Raw genomic sequence first — 21,312 nt, 5'->3', positions numbered from 1 at the left:
ACGAAACAAACTACAGATGAGAGGTAGAAGACCTGGAAAAATGGTACACTGAGAACAACCGAGCTCTTAATGCCGGCAAAACCAAGAAACTTATCACTGACTATCGGTGGGATGTTACTCATGCCCCACTGCACATTAACAGCACAGAGGTGGAACAAGTGGAAAGTGTCAAGTTCCTGGGAGTGGTCATCCACAACAAGCTTTCTTGGACACTTCATGTGGACACACTGGTTACAAAGGCCCAACAACGTCTCTTCTTCCTCAGGCAGCTGAGAAAATTTGGCATGATGGCGAATATCCTTGCCAACTTTTATAGGTGTGCCATCGAGAGCATTATGTCCAGATGTATCGCTACCTGATATGGCAACTGTACCACTCAAGATTGCAGACGGTTACAGTGAATGGTGAACTCGGCCCAGACAATCACAAAGGCCAACCTCCCATCTATAGAATCCATTTACCAGGCCCGCTGTCGAGGAAAGGTCGCCAGCATTCTCAACGATCCATCTCACCTTGGCAATGTTTTTCTACAACCTCTACCATCGGGGAGAAGGTACAGAAGCCTGAATACACCACCAGCCGGTTTTATAACAGTTTCTACCTTACTGTTTTAGAATAGGCGCATGGGTGGCACGGTGGCACAGTGGTTAGCACTGCTGCCTCACAGCGCCTGAGACCCGGGTTCAATTCCCGCCTCAGGCGACTGCCTGTGTGGAGTTTGCACGTTCTCCCCGTGTCTGCGTGGGTTTCCTCCGGGTGCTCCGGTTTCCTCCCACAGTCCAAAAGATGTGCAGGGTCAGGTGAATTGCCCGTAGTGTTAGGTAAGGGGTAAATGTAGGGGTATGGGTGGGTTTCGCTTCGGCGGGTCGGTGTGGACTTGTTGGGCCGAAGGGCCTGTTTCCACACTGTAATGTAATCTAATCTAATACTGAATGGACTCACAAACTCTTAACATTCGCCTGTACCTGTTTTTATGTTTTTGCCGTTGTTTACTTATTGTTTACTTATCTATGCTACTTAACTCTGTGATCTGCCTGTATTGCTCGCAAGACAAAGCTTTTCACTGTGCCTCGGGACACGTGACAATAAATTCAATTCAATTCAATACAAAGATCTCTGTCAAGGCCCCTGCCATCTCTTTTTTCTCTGCCTCCCTCAGTATCCTGGATAAATCCGATCAGGCCCTGAGGACTTGCCTCCCTTGATAGTTTATGATCCAGTAACTTCAAGCGGTGTCCACTGGCTTCTCGTCTCCATGGTGACCTCCAATCAGGTTGTCTTGGTCTTTCACAATGGCTGCTTTGTAACCATCAACAATTGGATTTTGGACAAAGAACATAGCTCACTCTGCAGGAATGCAGAGAACTTCCTGAAACATGGGGTGAATTGTGATACCTCCAAATGCAACCACCATATCCACTGATGACACCCAAGTGAACTTTAATGAAGAGGGAGATTTTGTCTACCAAGACCGACAAAAATTTTCTGTTGCGATCTCCACACCCCTGACCATTCTGGGTGCTTCAATTGCAATTCCCTCCGCCCCCTCCCCCCCGACTACCCTAGAAGAAGTGCCTATGGAATTTCCCCTGGTAAACCTGCCCTTTAACTACAGTGCCCTCTTCTGCATGTAGTTCAGGTAACGCGATAATAGAGCCCAACCACCACATCGATGTGATCCCACAGTAATCTCAAGTCAGCTATAGACATGACCTTTCTGCCAGGTAATTGGGTTCAGACACCAGCACCCTTCCTGGGCCAAGTTCCCAACTTCCTCTTGGTTCACAAGCAGTTTTTTCAATGCAAAGCCACTGTGGGCAGCATTACAACAGAGATGAAAAGGCATTGGACAGAATGCAAAAGGGATTCACAATTCATTTAGTCATTCGAGCCAATCATGATTTATTACAATCATGGCTGGTCATCCAACTCAGCCTGTTCCCACTTTCCCCCATATCCTTTGATTCTTTTAGCCGCAAGTGCTATATTCAACAACTTCTTGAGATCATAAAGTGTTTTGGTCTTTCTGTGGTCACAGCCAGGGATGAGGGACTTCAGTTGTGTTGCATCATTGGACAATATGAGGTTGTTCTCTTGAGAGCAGATTTCCCAAAGGCCCCCTAAATTGTGAAGGCTTTAACTTGCAGGAAATATAGTTATTGGTGGGATGATCAAAACCTAAAAATACTGATTTAAATATAATTGAAAAAGGAAAAGAGAAAGACATTTTTAATTTGGTAAGTTATTCTGGCCGGGAAAACATTATCAGAAAGTATAATGGTTAAAACTGATTCAGTCATAACTTTCAAAATGATATACATTTGAAAAGGAAGAATTTTCAGGAATTTGGAGAAAGAGTAATTAGATAGTCTCACACAGAACTGGCACAGTTATGGTGGATTGACGAGGCTCCATCTGTGCTGTAATAATTTGAAATGCTATTTTGAGCACTGTATTTTATTGAGTAAAGACATTGAGGTTGAACACTACATTCTGTTATGGCTGTTTGGGGAAGTTTACTGAGGACAGGTTGACTGCAGTCTGTGTTCAATTGTCTCAAAAGTACTCAGGGATACATGAGAAACTGAAAAGCAATATATAAAAATGGAAGTTTAATCTTTTCCTGGTGCTTTCTTAATCGCCTCACGATTGCCTTTCATGAAGGATCACTCCCGTCTTGCCAGAACAACACCATACAGGCAACAGAGTCTCTCCAGCCTTTCACATCCAAATCCTGCCTTCATTTCTATCTCTAGCAGTTATTCATGTGAATGTTGAAGATCCTGATAGTTTCGCCCCCAACACTGAAATAAGTCATACATCATGCACAGTATTAGAATCATAGAGATGTACAGCAGGAAAACAGACCCTTCGGTCCAACCCGTCCATGCCGACCAGATATCCCAACCCAATCAAGTCCCAACTGCCAGCACCCGGCCCATATCCCTCCAATCCCTTCCTATTCATATACCCAGCCAAATGCCTCTTAAATGTTGCAATTGTACCAGTCTCCACCACATCCTCTGGCAGCTCATTCCATACACGTACCACCCTCTGCATGAAAGAGTTGCCCCTTAGGTCTCTTTTATATCTTTCGCCTCTCACCCTAAACCTACGCCCTCTAGTTCTGGACTCCCCAACCCAGGGAAGAGACTTTGCCTATTTATCCTATCCATGCCCCTCATAATTTTGTAAACCTCTATAAGGTCACACCTCAGCCTCCGGCGCTCCAAGGAAAACAGTCCCAGCCTGTTCAGCCTCTCCCTGTAGCTCAAATCCTCCAACCCTGGCAACATTCTTGTAAATCTTTTTTGAACCCTTTCAAGTTTCACAGCATCTTTCCGATAGGAAGGAGACCAGAATTGCATGCAATATTGCAACTGTGGCCTAACGAATGTCCTGTACAGGCGCAACATGACCTCCCAACTCCTGTACTCAATACTCTGACCAATAAAGGAAAGCAAACCAACGCCTTCTTCACAATCCTATCTACCTGCGACTACACTTTCAAGGAGCTATGAACCTGCACTCCAAGGTCTCTTTGTTCAGCAACACTCCCTAGGACCTTACCATTAAATGTATAAGTCCTGCTTTCCCAAAATGCAGCACCTCACACTTATCTGAATTAAAGTCCATCTGCCACTTCTCAGCCCATTGGCCCATCTGGTACAGATCCTGTTGTAATCTGAGGTAACCTTCTTCGCTGTCCACTACACCTCCAATTTTGGTGTCATCTGCAAATTTACTAACTGTAACTCTTATGCTCGCATCCAAATCATTTATGTAAATGACAAAAAGTAGAGGACCCAGCACCGATCTTGTGGCACTCCACTGGTCACAGGGCTCCAGTCTGAAAAACAACCCTCCACCACCACCCTCTGTCTTCTACCTTTGAGCCACTTCTGTATCCAAATGGCTAGTTCTCCCTGTATTCCATGAGATCTAACCTTGCTAATCAGTCTCCCATGGGGAACCTTGTCGAACGCCTTACTGAAGTCCATATAGATCACATCTACTGCTCTGCCCTCTTCAATCTTCTTTGTTACTTCTTCAAAAAACTCAATCAAGTTTGTGAGACATGATTTCCCAAATACAAAGCCATGTTGACTATCCCGAATCAGTCCTTGCCTTTCCAAATACATGTACATGTTGTCCCTCAGGATTCCCTACAACAACTTGCCCACCACTGAGGTCAGGCCCTCTGGTCTATAGTTCCCTGGCTTGTCTTTACCGCCCTTCTTAAACAGTGGCACCACGTTTGCCAACCTCCAGTCTTCAGGCACCTCACCTGTGACTATTGATGATACAGGTATCTCAGCAAGAGGCCCAGCAATCACTTCTCTAGCTTCCCACAGAGTTCTCAGGTACACCTGATCAGGTCCTGGGGATTTATCCACCTTTAACCGTTTCAAGACATCCAGGACTTCCTCCTCTGTAATCTGGACATTTTGCAAGATGTCACCATCTATTTCCCTACAGTCTATATCTTCCATACTTTTCTACAGTAAATACTGATGCAAAATATTCATTTAGTATCTACCCCATTTTCTGTGGTTCCACACAAAGCCTGCCTTGCTGATCTTTGAGGGGCCTATTCTCTCCATAGTTACCATTTTGTCCTTAATATATTTGCAAAAATCGTTTGGATTCTCCTTAATTCTATTTGCCAAAGCTATCTCATGTCCCCGTTTTGCCCTCCTGATTTCCCTCCTAAGTATACTCCTACTTCCTTTATACTCTTCTAAGGATTCACTCGATCTATCCTGTCTATATACCTGACATATGCTTCCTTCTTTTTCTTAACCAAACTGTCAATTTCTTTAGTCATCCAGCATTTCCTATACCTACCAACCTTCCCTTTCACCCTGACAGGAATATACTTTCTCTGGATTCTCGTTATCTCATTTCTGAAGGCTTCCCATTTTCCAGCCGTCCCTTTACCGTCTCCAATCAGCTTTCAAAATTTCTTGCCTAATACCGTCAAAATTGGCCTTTCTCCAATTTAGAACTTCAACTTTTAGATCTGGTCTATCCTTTTCCATTACTATTTTAAAACGAATAGAATTATGGTCGCTGGCCCCAAAGTGCTCCCCCCCGACACTTCAGTCACCTGCCCTGCCTTATTTCCCAAGAGCAGGTCAAGTTTTGCACATTCTCTAGTAGGTACACCCACATACTGAATCAGAAAATTGTCTTGTATGCACTTAAGAAATTCCTCTCCATCTAAACTTTTAACACTATAGCAGTCCCAGTCGATGTTTGGAAAGTTAAAATCCCCTACCATAACCACCCTATTATTCTTACAGATAGCTGAGATCTCCTTACAAGTTTGTTTCTCAATTTCCCTTTAACTATTAAGGGGTCTATAATATAATCCCAATCAGGTGATCATCCCTTTCTTATTTCTCAGTTCCAAATAACTTCCCTGGATGTACTTCCAGGAATATCCTCCCTCAGCACAGCTGTAATACTATCCCTTATCAAAAATGCCACTTCCCCTCCTCTCTTGCCTCCCTTTCTATCCTTCCTGTAGCTGTTGTATCCTGGAACATTAAGCTGCCAGTCTTGCCCATCCCTGAGCAATGTTTCTGTAATTGCTATGATATCCCAGTCCCATGTTCCTAACCATGAATTCAGAATAAATTATTCCATGTTAAGTTATTCGGGTTGTTTGTGTAGGATGTGCTCCAGAAAATAATTTCTTTCTTACTCTAATGGCTCGTAATGTTTTCAGACAATCCAGGAGCGGGAAATATTCATGGAGACAAATCTGTGACCTATCTTGTTCAAAAATCTTGCCAAATCAAACAGCAATCATGCAGCCAATCGGTTTTAGAACATAGAACATAGAACATAGAAGAATACAGCGCAGTACAGGCCCTTCGGCCCTCGATGTTGCGCCGATTCAAGCCCACCTAACCTACACTAGCCCACTATCCTCCATATGCCTATCCAATGCCCGCTTAAATGCCCATAATGAGGGAGAGTCCATCACTGCTACTGGCAGGGCATTCCATGAACTCACGACTCGCTGAGTAAAGAACCTACCCCTAACATCTGTCCTATACCTACCCCCCCTTAATTTAAAGCTATGCCCCCTTGTAATAGCTGACTCCATACGTGGAAAAAGATTCTCACTGTCGACCCTATCTAAACCCCTAATCATCTTATACACCTCTATCAAGTCACCCCTAAACCTTCTTTTCTCCAATGAAAACAACCCCAAGTGCCTCAGCCTTTCCTCATACGATCTTTCTACCATACCAGGCAACATCCTGGTAAACCTTCTCTGCACCCGTTCCAGTGCCTCCACATCCTTCCAATAGTATGGCGACCAAAACTGCACACAATACTCCAGATGTGGCCGCACCAGAGTCTTATACAACTGCAACATGACCTCAGTACTCCGGAAATCAATTCCTCTACCAATAAAAGCCAGTACGCCATATGCCTTCTTCACCGCACTATTTACCTGGGTGGCAACTTTCAAAGATTTGTGTACATGGACACCAAGATCCCTCTGCTCATCCACACTACCAAGTATCCGACCGTTAGCCCAGTACCCCATCTTTTTATTACTCTTACCAAAGTGAATCACCTCACACTTAGCTACATTGAACTCCATTTGCCACCTTTCTGCCCAGTTCTGCAGCTTATCTATATCCCGCTGTAACCTGCCACATCCTTCCTCACTGTCTACAACTCCTCCGACTTTCGTATCATCCGCAAACTTACTCACCCAACCTTCTAACCCCTCCTCCAGGTCATTTATAAAAATGACAAACAGCAATGGTCCCAAAACAGATCCTTGCGGAACACCGCTCCTGACGGCACTCCAAGATGAACCTTTGCCATCAACTACTACCCTCTGTCTTCTTCCAGCCAGCCAACTCCTAATCCAAACCTCCAACTCACCCTCAATGCCATACCTCTGTATTTTTTGCAGTAGTCTACCATGGGGAACCTTATCAAACGCCTTACTAAAATCCATATATACCACATCTACTGCTTTCCCCTCAGTCACCTTCTCAAAGAATTCAATAAGGTTTGTGAGGCACGACCTGCCCTTCACAAAACCATGCTGACTATCCTTGATCACATTATTCCTATCCAGATGTTCATAAATCCTATCCCTTACAATTCTCTCTAAGATTTTGCCCACAACAGAAGTGAGACTCACCGGCCTATAGTTACTAGGGTTATCCCTACTCCCCTTCTTGAACAAGGGAACCACAGTTGCTAGCCTCCAATCTTCTGGCACTACTCCTGTAGACAACGAGGACATAAAAATCAAGGCCAATGGCTCTGCAATCTCTTCCCTTGCTTCCCAGAGAATCCTAGGATAAATGCCATCAGGCCCAGGGGACGTATCTATTTTCACCCTTTCCAGAATTTCCAACACCTCTTCTCTACATACCTCAAAGCCATCCATTCTACTTAATTGTGACTCAGTACTCACATTGACAACAATGTCCTGTTCCTGATTGAATACTGACGAAAAGTATTCATTCAGTGTCTCCCCAATCTCTTCAGCCTCCACATGCAACTTCCCACTACTATCCTTGACTGGACCTATTCCTACCCTAGTCATTCTTTTATTCCTGACATACCTATAGAAAGCCTTAGGGTTTTCCCTAATCCTACCAACTAAGGACCTTTCATGTCCCCTCCTTGCTGCTCTTAGCTCTCTCTTCAGGTCCTTCCTGGCTACCTTATAACTCTCAATCGCCCCAATTGAACCTTCACGCCTCATCTTTACATAGGCCGCCCTCTTCCATTTAACAAGGGATTCCAATTCCTTATTAAACCACGGCTCCCTCACACAACCCTTTCCTCCCTGCCTGACGGGCACATACTTATCAAGGACACTCAATAGTTGCTCCTTGAACAAGCTCCACATATCAATTACACCCTTGCCTTGAAGCTTACTTTTCCAGGCCACACATCCTAAGTCATGCCTCACAGCATCATAATTTCCCTGCCCCCATCTATAATTCTTGCCCTGTAGTGCACACTTATCCCTCTCCATCACTAGAGTAAAGGTCACCGAATTGTGGTCACTGTCCCCAAAGTGCTCACCTACCTCTAATTCTAACACCTGGCCTGGTTCATTACCCAGAACCAAATCCAGTATGGCCTCACCTCTTGTTGGCCTATCTACATATTGTGTCAGGAAACCCTCCTGCACACATTGGACAAACACTGACCCATCTAACGAACTTGAGCTATAGCTTTCCCAATTAATATCAGGAAAGTTAAAGTCCCCCATAACAACCACCCTATTACTTTCACTCTTCTCTTGAATCATCCTCGCAATCTTTTCTTCTACGTCTCTAGGACTATTAGGAGGCCTGTAAAAAACTCCTAACAGGGTGAACTCACCTTTCCTATTCCTAACCTCAGCCCAAACTACCTCAGATGGCGAGTCTTCATCCATCGTCCTTTCCACAGCTGTAATACTATCTTTGACAAGCAATGCCACACCTCCCCCTCTTTTACCCCCACCTCTGACCCTACTAAAACATTTAAACCCTGGAACCTGCAACAGCCAATCCTGTCCCTGTTCTACCCATGTCTCCGTAATAGCCACAACATCGAAGTCCCAGGTACCAACCCACGCTGCAAGTTCACCTACCTTATTTTGTATACTTCTTGCATTGAAGTATACACACTTCAAACCACTTTCCTGTTTACAGGCACCCTCCTTTGAAATTGATGCCATGTTCCTAACCTCCCTACATTCCAGGTCCTGAACCCTAAAGCTACAGTCTGGGTTCCCATGCCCCTGCAGAGTTAGTTTAAACCCCCCCCCCCCAAGAGCACTAGCAAACCTCCCACCAAGGATACTGGTGCCCCTCAGGTTCAGGTGTAGACCATCCTGTTTATAGAGGTCCCACCTTCCCCAGAAAGAACCCCAGTTATCCAAATACCGGAATCCCTCCCTCCTGCACCATCCCTGTAGCCACACATTTAACTGTTCTCTCTCCCTATTCCTCGACTCTCTATCACGTGGCACGGGTAACAAACCAGAGACAACAACTCTGTTCATTCTAACTCTGAGCTTCCAACCTAGCTCCCTGAAAGCCTGCCTAACATCCTCAGCGCTCCTCCTACCTATGTCATTGGTGCCAATGTGGACCACGACTTCGGGCTGCTCCCCCTCCCCCTTAAGGACCCGGAAAACACGATCAGAGACATCACGTACCCTTGCACCTGGGAGGCAACATACCAAACGTGAGTCTCTCTCGTTCCCACAAAACCTCCTATCTGTGCCCCGAACTATCGAGTCCCCAATTACTATTGCTCTGCTCTTCTCCACCCTTCCCTTCTGAGTAACGGGGACAGGCTCCGTGCCAGAGGCCTTAGCCCTGTTACTTGACCCTGGTAAGTCATCCCCCCCACAAGTATCCAAAACGGTATACTTGTTCTTGAGGGGAACGGCCGCCGGGGGTTCTGACCTTTCATTCCGATTTTCTGCCAGAATTATGAAGCCAGACCCAGAAGTCTTGTCCACTTGAAACTGCTGGCCAATCAGACACTGGCATCTCCAGAACTCAGTCGCCTTTTGTTGGAGCAGCTGGAGCGAGTCAGACAGATATAATTTGCTGTCAGTTTCTGAGGTTGGGAGTTGCAGGGAGATGGGGTCAGGACATCAGAAACAAGGACAGATAGGTCAGAGAGGTTAGCTTTCAGAGGTCCTACTCTTGGTCAAATCCCTTGATCTTGCATAAATTAGTGCAGATCCAGGGACATTCCTTCCAAAGTGACAAACTATTGCATCGGTTCGCCAGTCAGTTAGACTCATCTGACATCAGACTGAAGTACTAGTCATCAAGGTAAGACAAACCCTCTAAGTGCTTGTTAAATGAACACTTTTTTCTTTATTTAGCAGCCTATTGGGAAGGCTTTGCCTGCACGGAACTTAGTAAGGTGGACGGAAAGGGTAAGTATAATTCTGGTGACGATCATTTCAATTATCTGTCCTTACCATCACCTACTCCATTACAGCTTGGAAGAAGAAAATTCTGTCCATTGTTTTCTTCCCCTCAACAATGAGAAAGAAACAATTCTGTATTCTGACTATAATCATGCTGCTTTAACTTTGATTTTAATAACGTTTGCATGTTTCTTACCAAATTGCCTTTCAGAATTGTACTAAATATAATTGATCTTCTGACACGTACATGGGAAATTTATGGCTTAAGGGATCAAGAGAGAAACTTTCCATGATTCACTTCCTTGTGGCATCTGTTGCAATATTTGATTTTTAATGACTCTGTCAACTATCATCACAAAACCATTATTGTCCACTTCAACAACAAATGCTGCAGAGGCATTTAGTAGACTTCTGCGTATTTATATTTCAACCTAAATAACAATTAAATCTGAAGCAACATTTTCAGAAAATCCCAGTACACATTCAGCTTATTAAGGAACCTTGACAGAAAAAATCAGTGAGAATCCTCACAAATACCTAATGAGATTAAGGATGGAGACTGTCAACCTTTGACACAATCCAGCAGAGAAAAAGAGAGGGAAAACGAAAGGGAATGAAGCAGTGAGGACAAGACATTGAATTCAGGAACAACAACTGGATTTTGGACAAAGAACAATCAGATTCAGTACAAGACGTCTGAGATTTCAGACAAAATCAATCACATTTTTAAAAAGAAAGACTTGTATTTGCATAATGCACTTTTCATGATCACTGGATGTCACAAAGGTGTTTAGTGGCTAATTAAACAGTTTTGAAGTGTGCTCGCTGTTGTAATGTAGGGGACAAAGCAGCTAATTTGTTTTTGAGATCCTTTTGTTTGAGAGACAAATATTAGCAGGACATAGGGATAAATCTCCTGATTTACTCTGAAGTAAGTGCAATAAAATATTTCACATGCACCATAGCAGGCAGATGAAGACTCACTTTAACATCTCATCCAAAAGATAGCATCTCCAACAGTGCAGCATTTCCTCAGCACTGCACTGGAAAGCCAACCTAGAATTTTATGCTCAACTGCAAGAGTGGGACTCAGACACAGAACATTACAACCCAGCAGCGAGAGTGCCACCAATTGAGCTAAAGGCTGCAAACAGCAAGAGATAATTCAGCTCAGGTGTTATTTATTTCCAACTACTAGAGAAAATAAGTAATTCTGAACATTCAGATGTGTGAGGGGACTGTCATCCTTTAAGCAGTTGAGAATGTGTGAAAGTATATGTCTGTGAAACCCTGTTTGGGCAGAATTCATCTTGAAGTGAGAAGTTGAGCCCTGAAGACATTATTGCAGGAACCTCGATGCTGGAGATGTTGGCCTGGTCGGTGATGCAGTAATGTAATAATGACCAGAGCAACTGTTTTAGTCACATTGACTGACGAATAAGTATCAGCTAGGACAATGGGAGAACTTTCTTTTCTTTTGAATAGTGCCACAAAAATTTTTATATTTGCCTGAGAGAGTGGCCAGGCAAGCTCTTCCCTGGTATCTCGCATTAGTCTCCTTTTCTTCTGCTTCAACAGGTTCCTCTTTTACTTAAATGCACATTTTATTTCATTGAAAAGAATAATTCTCTGTTTCGATAACCAGAGCATGAACCTATATACAGTTCCAACAGTGCTGTCTGTTCTTGTTTTGACTGTGTCTTATGGATGTGCAGGATAATTGCTAATGAATAAGTATAGCTTCTATTTATTTACTGTTTGAGATGTAGGAAGGTAACAATTTGGTGGCATTACAGGCATACAATCCTTAGCAACATTCAATTTTTTGATATGTTCCACCATCCCAGGGTGGATACATGAGTGCCAACCAGATGAAATGGATGAGATTGTCACAGTGAGTAAGTAACAATTGGTTCATTAGTAGGTTCGACAGAAATACTGCTATTTTACGCAATTTTGTGACAAATGTAATAATGGACAATTAGTAGCATATTGATTTGGACTTTACAAGCCTCATCCATCTGCTCACCATCATTTGTTCCGATCCAACCAACCGTGTACCTATGTTCATGTGTCTCATCTTGTAAAATTGAACTGAATGTTTAAAAAGGAAAGTTGCTAATCTTAAAACATAGAATATCACAGCGCAGTACAGGCCCTTCGGCCCTCGATGCTGCGCTGACCTGTGGAACCAATCTGAAGCCTATCTAACCTACACTATTCTGATTTTCATCCATATGTTTATCCAATGACCATTTAAATGCCCTTAAACTTGGCGAGTCTACTACTGTTGCAGGCAGTGTGTTTCACACCCCAACTACTCTCTGAGTAAAGAAACTACCTCTGATGTCTTTCCTATACCTGTCACGCCTCAATTTAAAGTTATGTACCCCTCATGCCAGCCATTGCCATCCGAGGAAAAAGGCCCTCACTGTCCAGCCTATCTAACCCTCTGATTATCTTCTATGTCTCAATTAAGTCCCCTCTCAACCCTCTTTTCACTAATGAAAACAGCCTCTCCTCATAAGACCTTCCCTCCATACCTGGCAACATCCTAGTAAAGCTCCTTTGAACCATTTCCAAATCTTCCACATCCTTTCTATAATGCCATATTGTGCTGTATGTGCAGTTTAATCTTCCATTGCTCCTATTGATACCATTTTGGGAGTTCAATTAGCTTTTGCAGGTCAGCATTCAAAGGGAGGCAATGGCCTAGTGGTATTATTGATAGACCATTAATCCAGAAACTCAGTTAATGTTCTGGGGACACTAGTTTGAATCCTGCTATGGCAAATTATGGAATTTGAATTAAATGAAAAAATAAATCTGGAATTCAGAATCTACTGATGACCATTAAATCATTGTCGATTATTGGAAAAACCTATTTGGTTCACTAATGTCCTATAGAGAAGGAAATCTGCCAGCCTCACCTGCATGTGACTCCAGACCTACAGCAACATGGTTGACTCTCAACTGCCCTCTGAAATGGCCCAGCAAGCCCCTCAGTTGAACAAATCACTACAAAGACTCAATGAAATGAAACTAATGAAAGCTGGTATCAACCTAGTCAATGACAGAAACAGCCCTGTCGACCCTGGAAAGCCCTCCTAACTAACATCTGGGGGCCTAGCGCCAAACTTTGGAGAGCTGTCTCGCCGACTAGTCAAGCAACAGCCTGACGTAGTCATACTCACAGAATCATACCTTACAAACAATATCCCAGACACCACCATCACCATCCCTGGATATGGCCTGTCATACCGGCAGGACAGTCCTAGCAGAGGTGTCAGCACAGTGGTATACAGTCAGGAAGGAGTTGTCCTAAGAGTTCTCAACATTGGCTCTGGACCCCATGAAGTCTCATGGCTTCAGGTTAAACATGATCAAGGAAACTTCTTGCTGATTACCACATACCATCCTCCCTCAGCTGGCGAATTCGTAGTCCTCCATGTTGAACAACACTTAGAGTAAGCACTGAGGATAGCAAGGACACAATATGTACTCTGGGTGGGGGATTTCAATGCCCACCACTAAGAGTGGCTCGGCAGCAAGTCTACTGATCAAGCTGTTCAGGTCCTAAAGGACATAGCTGTTAGACTGGGTCTGCAGCAGGTGGTGAGGGAACCAACAAGAGGGCAAAATAATATCTGACCTCATCCTCACTAATCTGCTGGCTGCAGATGCATCTGTCCATGACAGTATTGGTAAGAGTGACCACCACACAGTCCTTGTGGAGATGAAGTCCCACCTTCACATTGAGAATCACCTCCATTGTGTTGTGTGGCACTATCACCGTGTTAAATGGGATAGACTTTAGAACAAAGAACAAAGAAAATTTACAGGTCAGGAACAGGTCCTTCAGCCCTCCAAACCTGAGCCGATCCAAATCCACTGTCTAAACCAACTCCTAAGGATTTGTATCCCTCTGCTCCCCACCTACTCATGCATCTGTCCAGACGCACCTTAAATGAATCTACCGTGCCTGCTTCTACTATCCCTGCTGGCAATGCATTCCAGGCACCTACCACCCTCTGTATAAAGTACTTTCCACATTTATTCCCCTTAAACATTTCACCTCTTACTTTGAACATGTGATCTCTCATTAGTGAATCCCTCACACTGGGAAAAAGCTTATCTCTATCCACCCTGTCTCTACCCTTCATGATATTGTAGACATCAATCAGGTCCCCCCTCAATCTCCTTTTTTTCTAATGAAAAGATCTAGCAACTCAATATTGGACATCCATGAGGTGCTGTGGACCATCAACAACAGTAGAATTGCACTCCAACACAATTTGCAAACTCCTGCCCCAGCAAATGCACCACTGAACGGTTATAATCAAGGCAGGGGATCAACCCTGATTCTATAGAAAATGCATGAGGGCATGCCAGGAACACCTTTCAAGCACACCTGAAGATGAGATGCCAAACTGTTGAAGCTACCAAACAGGACTACTTGTATGCCAACCAGTTTTAGCAGTAAGTAATAGACAGAGCTAAGCGATCCCACAACCAATAGATCCGATCTAAGCTCTGCAGTCCTTCTACATCCAGTTTTGAATGGTGCTGAATGACTAAACAATTGGAGGAGGAGGCTCCACAAATACCCCCATCCTCAATGATGGAAGAGCCCAGCACATCAGTGCAAAAGGTAAGGCTGAAGCTTTCGCATCAATCTTCAGCCAGAAGTGTCGAGTGGATGAGCCTGTTCCAATGATGCCCAGCATTACAGATACTGGTCTTTAGCCAATTCAATTCACTCCACATGATATTGAAACACAGTAGGAGACACTGTATATGAGAGGCCAGAGCCCTGACAACATTTCGACAATAGTACTGAAGACTTGTGCTCCAGAACTTGCTGGTCCCTAGCCAAGCTGTTCCAGTACAGTTACAACACTGGCGTCTACCCAACAAACTGGAAAATTGCACAAGTATGCTCTGTACATAAAAAGCAGGAAAAGTCCAACCTGGCCAGTTACTGCCCCATCAGTCCAGTCTCGATGATCAGTAATGTGATGGAAGGTGTCAGCACTGGTGCTATCAAGCAGCACCTACTCAGCAATAACATGCTCAGTGATGCCCAGTTTGGGCTCTGCCAAGGCCACTCAATGCCTGACCTCATTACAGCTTTGGTTCTAACATGGACAAGAGCTAAATTCCACAAGTGAGATGAGAGTGGCAGTCTTTGACATCAAGAGTGCTTTCGACCGAGTGTGGCATCAAGGAGCCTGAGCAAAACTGGGATCAATGGGAATTGGGGGTAAACTCTCTGCTGGTTAGAGTCGTACCTGACACATAGGAAGATGATTGTGGTTGTTGGAGGTCAGTCATCTCAGCTCCAGGACATTATTGCAGGAGTTCCTCAGGGTAGTGTCCGAGGCCCAACCATCATCGACTGCTTCATCAATGACCTTCCTTTCATCATCAGGTCAGAAATGCGGATGTTTGTGGATGATTGCACAATGTTCAGCATCAGATTTAAATGCAACAAGATCTGGATAATATCCAGGCTTGAGATGACAAGTGGCAAGTAACTTTTGTGCCACTCAAATGCCAGGCTATGATCATCACGAGCAAGAGACAATCTAACCACCATCCCTTGGCATTCAATGGTATTACCATCACTGAATCCCCCACTATCACCATCCTGGAGGTTATCATTGACTGGAAACTCAACTGGACTCACCACATTAATATAATGGCAACAAGAGCAGATCAGAGGCTAGGAATACTGTGGTTAGTAACTCACCTCCAGACTCCCCAAAGCCTGTCTATCAATTGCAAGGCTGGAGTCAGGAGTGTGATGGAATGCTCTCAACTTGCCAGGATGGGGGCAACTCTAACTACACTCAAGAAGCTTGACACCATCCAGGACAAATTGCCCACTTAATTGGAATCACATTCACAAGCACTCACTCCCTGAACCAACAATGCTCATTAACAGCAGTGTATACTATCTACAAGATACACTGCAGGAATTCACTAAAACTTCTCAGACAGCTCCCTTCAAACTCATTTCCATCTAGAAGGACAAAGGCAGCGGATATATGGGAATACCATCACATTCAAAATGCACTCCAAGCCACTCACCATCCTGACTTGGAAGTATATTGCCATTCCTTCAGTGTGTCTGGAATTCCCTCTCTAATAGTGTTGTGGGTCAACTTACAGCAGGTGGACTCCAGCGGTTCAACAAGGCAGCTCACCACCACCTTCCCAAGGGCATCTGGGGATGGGCAATAAATGCTGATCCAGCCAGCGATGGCCACATCCCACAAATGAATAAATAAATATAGTCTGTCTTTTTAACTTCTAGATCCAGCTGACTGGAGTAAAGCCCCCTCTCTGTAACAATTTTTTGAATTGCAAGTTTGCACTCTCCCTTCCAGGGTGTTGAAGACATAAGTCTAGGGCATACAACTGGCATTAAATGCAGTAATACCAATTATATTGGGTGGAAGAAAACATGTATACAGAGCCGACAATTGTTGAAGGTAAATTGTGTTTGACTAACTTGATTGACATAATAAGGAGGTTGATGATATCCATTACAGTGGATATTTACATATGGACTTGCAAAAATGCTTGAAGGAAGAAGACTTATCAAGAGTTAAACAATGGCAGAGATATGTTGAACCAAATGGCTGGTTTCCATGCTGTCAGATTCAACAGCATTGTCTTTAAGTTAGGTGTAACATATTTGTGTGTAGGCACTGATAATGACTTTAACATAAATTAGTGTTTTCAACTGTCTGCAGTTCAACTGAACATAAACTCGCATTGAGCATATCCCAATTAGTGTTTCTTTCCTGAATTACCTCCCTTAATGGGAGATTAGCAAGCTGTGCAAAATTTTATATTCCGTCTTCCAGATACAGATTTATGAGGTACTTCCAATTGTCTGCATTAGGCCTACTAACCCACAAAGCCTTTCCCTGGTTTGTGCCTGTAACAGAAAGCATTTCAGCACTGATTGTACTGCAAGAGTGCATACTTCAAACCATCACCTGCTATGATCCACTGCATTTTTCAATAACAGATTTCAAGCATGATTTTGAAAGCACTCGAAACAGCCCAACATTGCCTCCTTCCACCTCTTGCGCTGTCTGTATCCCTTACTGCTTTGAAAATTGATATTAAAAAAGTACACGAGATGTACATCTGGATGAGAGGTCTGCAAATGACATGACAATTTTGAAATTAAGACAGCCACTTCTAACAAGCCAGTAATTAATTCTTCCTCAGGATCTTTTCATTTCATTGTGCAGGTGCCAACTCTGATAAGGTGTCCATCCACCTGTTTTACCTCAAGTTCATGGAATGGTCCAGCTTTACTTTTATCAACTGTGTTTGAGGTTATTTGCATAAAGTTCTCTCCTAGTCTTGTCTTTTCAATCTTAATAAGTCCTCTTTTTTAGACAGAACTCCCTGGTTTGATGTTAGTGATCTGCCTCCCAGCTATAGTCTATACCACCTCCATCGCTTCCCTTTAATCTGCTATTGATGATAAGATAGCATCCATTACAGTCCATTCTACAGTTTACAACATAAATGGGACATTGCCAATGCCTGACTACACCATTTGTTTTATATTTTTTTGAACAATTTTTTTTGAAAGAGCAGAGTTTTACTTTGATACTTCAGCAACCTTCTGAGGACAAGAGTGTTAGAACATACGATGCCATAATTTCACTAGGTGAGTAGCAGGAGTTGTTTTCGTTTTCTGGTTTGACTGATTACATTTTCCACCGTCCGGCAACGGAAGTTAGCAACAAATTGCTACAGCAGGGGTTGAGACAGTGCCCACGTTCTGATAGCTTGGTGAGATTGGAGCCTGGAGGACAGGGTATGGGTGACAGGAAGATATATCCCCAACCCTCAAACTAGCCCACTCCGCTGTGAATTCTGAATTCAGAACTGGGTTACAGACGAGAATGTTTGTAAAGACATGCACAGCCTGTTAAAATGAAGAAGGCAGCCCTGAAAACAAAACAACAGCACATCATTTGAAACTAAATCACCTATTGTGCAAATGGATCTGACAGCAGCCTCGCGGAGATTTATTGCTCTCTGCTGTGGGAGACTAGGCCTGGAGAGATTGGCAAACTGCTGCAGAATGTTGTTCAGAGATGTTAAGTAAGCATCATTACAAAGCAAATAGGTATCACCTTTCCAGAGAATCTGAACTGACTTCTCTTTCAGTAACCATTCACTCAAATTAATATGTGTCAAACAAATATTGGGATTCCTTCAATATTTGTGAGGTTGAGGTGAAAACTTACATTTTCTGTTGTTCCTGTGATGACATGCAGGCCATCGTAGGTTGACTTGATGTACATACCCTACAAGAAGAGCAGACAGACAGAAGGTCAATGAGATGTTGTGTCATGGTAGATCATTGCATCTATCCCATCTTTACATAACAGGCAAATGTCTGCTTTGGCAGAAACTGCTGAAAGGTTCAGAAGAGAATGCACTCCCACCAGCTACAGAAAATGCTTTGGAGAAGATAATTGTTTTTCTGTTCAAGTATATTATGACACATCTTTGACACATCTTTGGCGTGCGTGAGACTCGAAATCCTCTGGCCCAGAGGTATGGATCTTTCTAAGTTGCTACTCTTCTGATATACCACTACAACATCAGCCACTGCTACATCACATGACATATAATCACTTCACAAGTAAGAGAGATAAAAGAAGTCTTTAACATCTCATGAAAACCAAGTCTGCAAAGCACACATTTCATTCAATTAAATTATTTTGAATGCAGGATTTTTACAATTTTGCAACACAAAAATCGCAGTGCCAATTAAACAATGCCATTCACGGATGGTGCAATTCTGTATTCCAAAACAAGGCAACTTACTTTTTCTCATGCAAAGAGGCCAACAGCAATGGTAATTTAAAGTTCATCAAAGCAGATTCAAGGCCTACAGCCTTTGATAACATTTTCTTTTCAAATCTTGGCATTCTGTAAACAAACATTGTGACTAAACATTGATCGAATGCAACACTTATTGCATCATTTCCAGTGCATTGAGAAATTCAAAATTTATGTAAGATTAAAAATCCAACACAAGCCAGAAACTACAATAAATGTGTCAGATTAAGTTGCAGTTCAGTACAACCATAGAGCCATAAAGATGTACACCACAGAAACAGACCCTTTGGTCCAACTCGTCCATGTCAACCAGACATCCCAACCTAATCTAGTTTCATTTGCCAGCACTTGGCCCATATCCCTCTAAATCCTTCCTATTCATATACCCAGCCAGATGTGTTTTAAATTTTGCAATTGTACCAGCCTACACCACTTCCTCTGGCAGCTCATTCCATACACGTACCACCCTCTGCGTGAAAAGGTTGCCCCTTAGGTCTCTCTTATATCTTTCTCCTCTCACCCTAAACCTGTGCCCTCTAGTTCTGGACTCCCCCACCCCATGGAAAAGACTTTGTCTATTAATCCTATCCATGCCCCTCATGATTTTATAAACCTCTAGGTCACCCCTCAACCTCCTTTCAAGTTTCATAACATCCTTCTGATAGGAAGGAGACCAGAATCACATGTAATATTCCAAAAGTGGCCTAACTAGCATCCTGTACAGCCTCAACATGACCTCCCAACTCCGATACTCAATGCTCTGACCAATAAAGGAAAGCATACCAAACACCTTCTTCACTATCCTATCTACCTCCACTTTCAATGATCATGAACCTGCACTCCAAGGTGTCTTTGTTCAACAACATTCCCTCAGACCTTACCATTAAATGTATAATTTACTTTCCCAAAATGCAGCACCTTGCATTTATCTAAACTCCATCTGCCACTCCTCAGCTCATTGATCCATCTGATCAAGATCCTGTTGTAATCTGAGGTAAACTTCTTTGCTGTCCACTACCCCTCCAATTTTGGTGTCATCTGCAAACTTACTACCTATAGCTCTTAGGTTCATATCCAAATCATTTATGTAAATGACGAAAAGTAATGGACCCAGCACTGATCCTTGTGGCACTCCACTGGTCATAGCCCTCCAGTCTGAAAAACAACTCTCCACCACCACCCTCTGTTTTCTACCTTCAAGCCAGATCTGTATCCAAATGGCTAGTTCTCCATGTATTCCATAAGATCTAACCTTGCTAACTAGTCTCCCATGGGGAACCTTGTCGAACGCCTCACTGAAGTCCATATAGATCACTTCTACCATCCCGCCCCCATCAATCCTCTTTGTTACTTCCTCAAAAAACTCAATCAAGTTCGTGCAAGAGTGCCACCAAGTTTTAAATAAGCCATAGATCTCTAACACACCAGGAGAAAGTAATGGTCAATAAGTCTGTAAATACAGAGAGGTTGTTTCCCCTCATGCAAGAGCCTAGGATGCCGGGATATTGAATTTGGGGGTAAGATGCATTTTTGAGGCAGAGATGAGAAAGAGTCCTTTCTCTCAGTAGAATTCTTAACCGCAGAGGGCTGTAGATGCTGGGTCATTAAGTACATTCAAGGCTGAGATAGATGCATATTTAGTCAGTGAGGGAATCAAGGGTTATGGAGAAAAGGCAAGAAAATGGAGTTGAGCATTATCAGATTAGACACAATCTGAAATAACTGCACTGAGGCTGGTATTCCGTCACCAAGTCACACTTTATTTACATATGCACCGTACATGGGCTCTTACCAGCCAGCTCAGAACCAATTTCTCGAGTGAATAGAACCCCCGACAATTTTGTTTATCTCTGTAAGACAGGGATCCCCGATTGGCCCAGGTTAACAATCCCAATCAAGGATCTCAGTGTCAATGAGATCTACCTGGCCTGCGTTCTAATCATTACACAATCTCATTGAATGGTAGAGCAGATTTGATGGGCTGAATGGCCTACTTCTGCTCTCACCTATTATGATCCAATGGGGATCTTAATGATACCCCAGCCCCAGCATATAAACAGTTCCACTTTAGCAGTCAGTGAATACGATGCCCATTGGGTAGTTACATCTCAAACACATTTTTATTTGAAAATGGATGCCTGACCCTGTACACAACAAAGTCAAGCCCACAGTTTCCAAATTCCTCAAAAAGATGGGACAGCTCAAAGGGGAAGTCAGAATTCTGAACATGCTTCAACTCCATGACTAGAAATATGCCCACATCTATCAACAAGGCTGGTTGCTCACACTCCAGTTACTAATGAGGTTAGTTATGTCCCTTCCTCATGTTAATACCAGACTGTGTTTGTCCTTAAATCAGTTTCTGTGGCTAAATGGCGCACACTGGATTTGGGGGTGTTGAGTCAAATGATAAAAGGTGACCAATATTTCTCAGCCTAACAGGAAGTAGCACAATAAATCTACATCAAAAACAAATTGGAATTACAGTC

At 43.3% G+C, this 21,312-nt stretch overlaps 1 protein-coding gene across 3 annotated transcripts in view; it reads right to left on the bottom strand.

Annotated features, from left to right (window-relative positions):
* LOC122557100 (connector enhancer of kinase suppressor of ras 2) overlaps nt 1-21,312 on the bottom strand; it is a 585,950-nt gene that overhangs the window by 325,469 nt on the left and 239,169 nt on the right. For all 3 annotated transcript variants that reach the window (XM_043704404.2, XM_087992202.1, XM_043704405.2), the window contains exon 7: nt 18,223-18,282. In XM_043704404.2, coding sequence (XP_043560339.1) covers nt 18,223-18,282 — 60 coding nt within the window. The remainder of the gene's footprint in view (nt 1-18,222; nt 18,283-21,312) is intronic.

This window comes from Chiloscyllium plagiosum, unplaced genomic scaffold (assembly GCF_037043375.1).
Source record: "Chiloscyllium plagiosum isolate Xiang-an unplaced genomic scaffold, Cpla_swu_hap1 HiC_scaffold_11, whole genome shotgun sequence".
Classification (NCBI taxonomy): domain Eukaryota; kingdom Metazoa; phylum Chordata; class Chondrichthyes; order Orectolobiformes; family Hemiscylliidae; genus Chiloscyllium; species Chiloscyllium plagiosum.
This window is presented reverse-complemented; position numbering and strand designations above follow the sequence as displayed.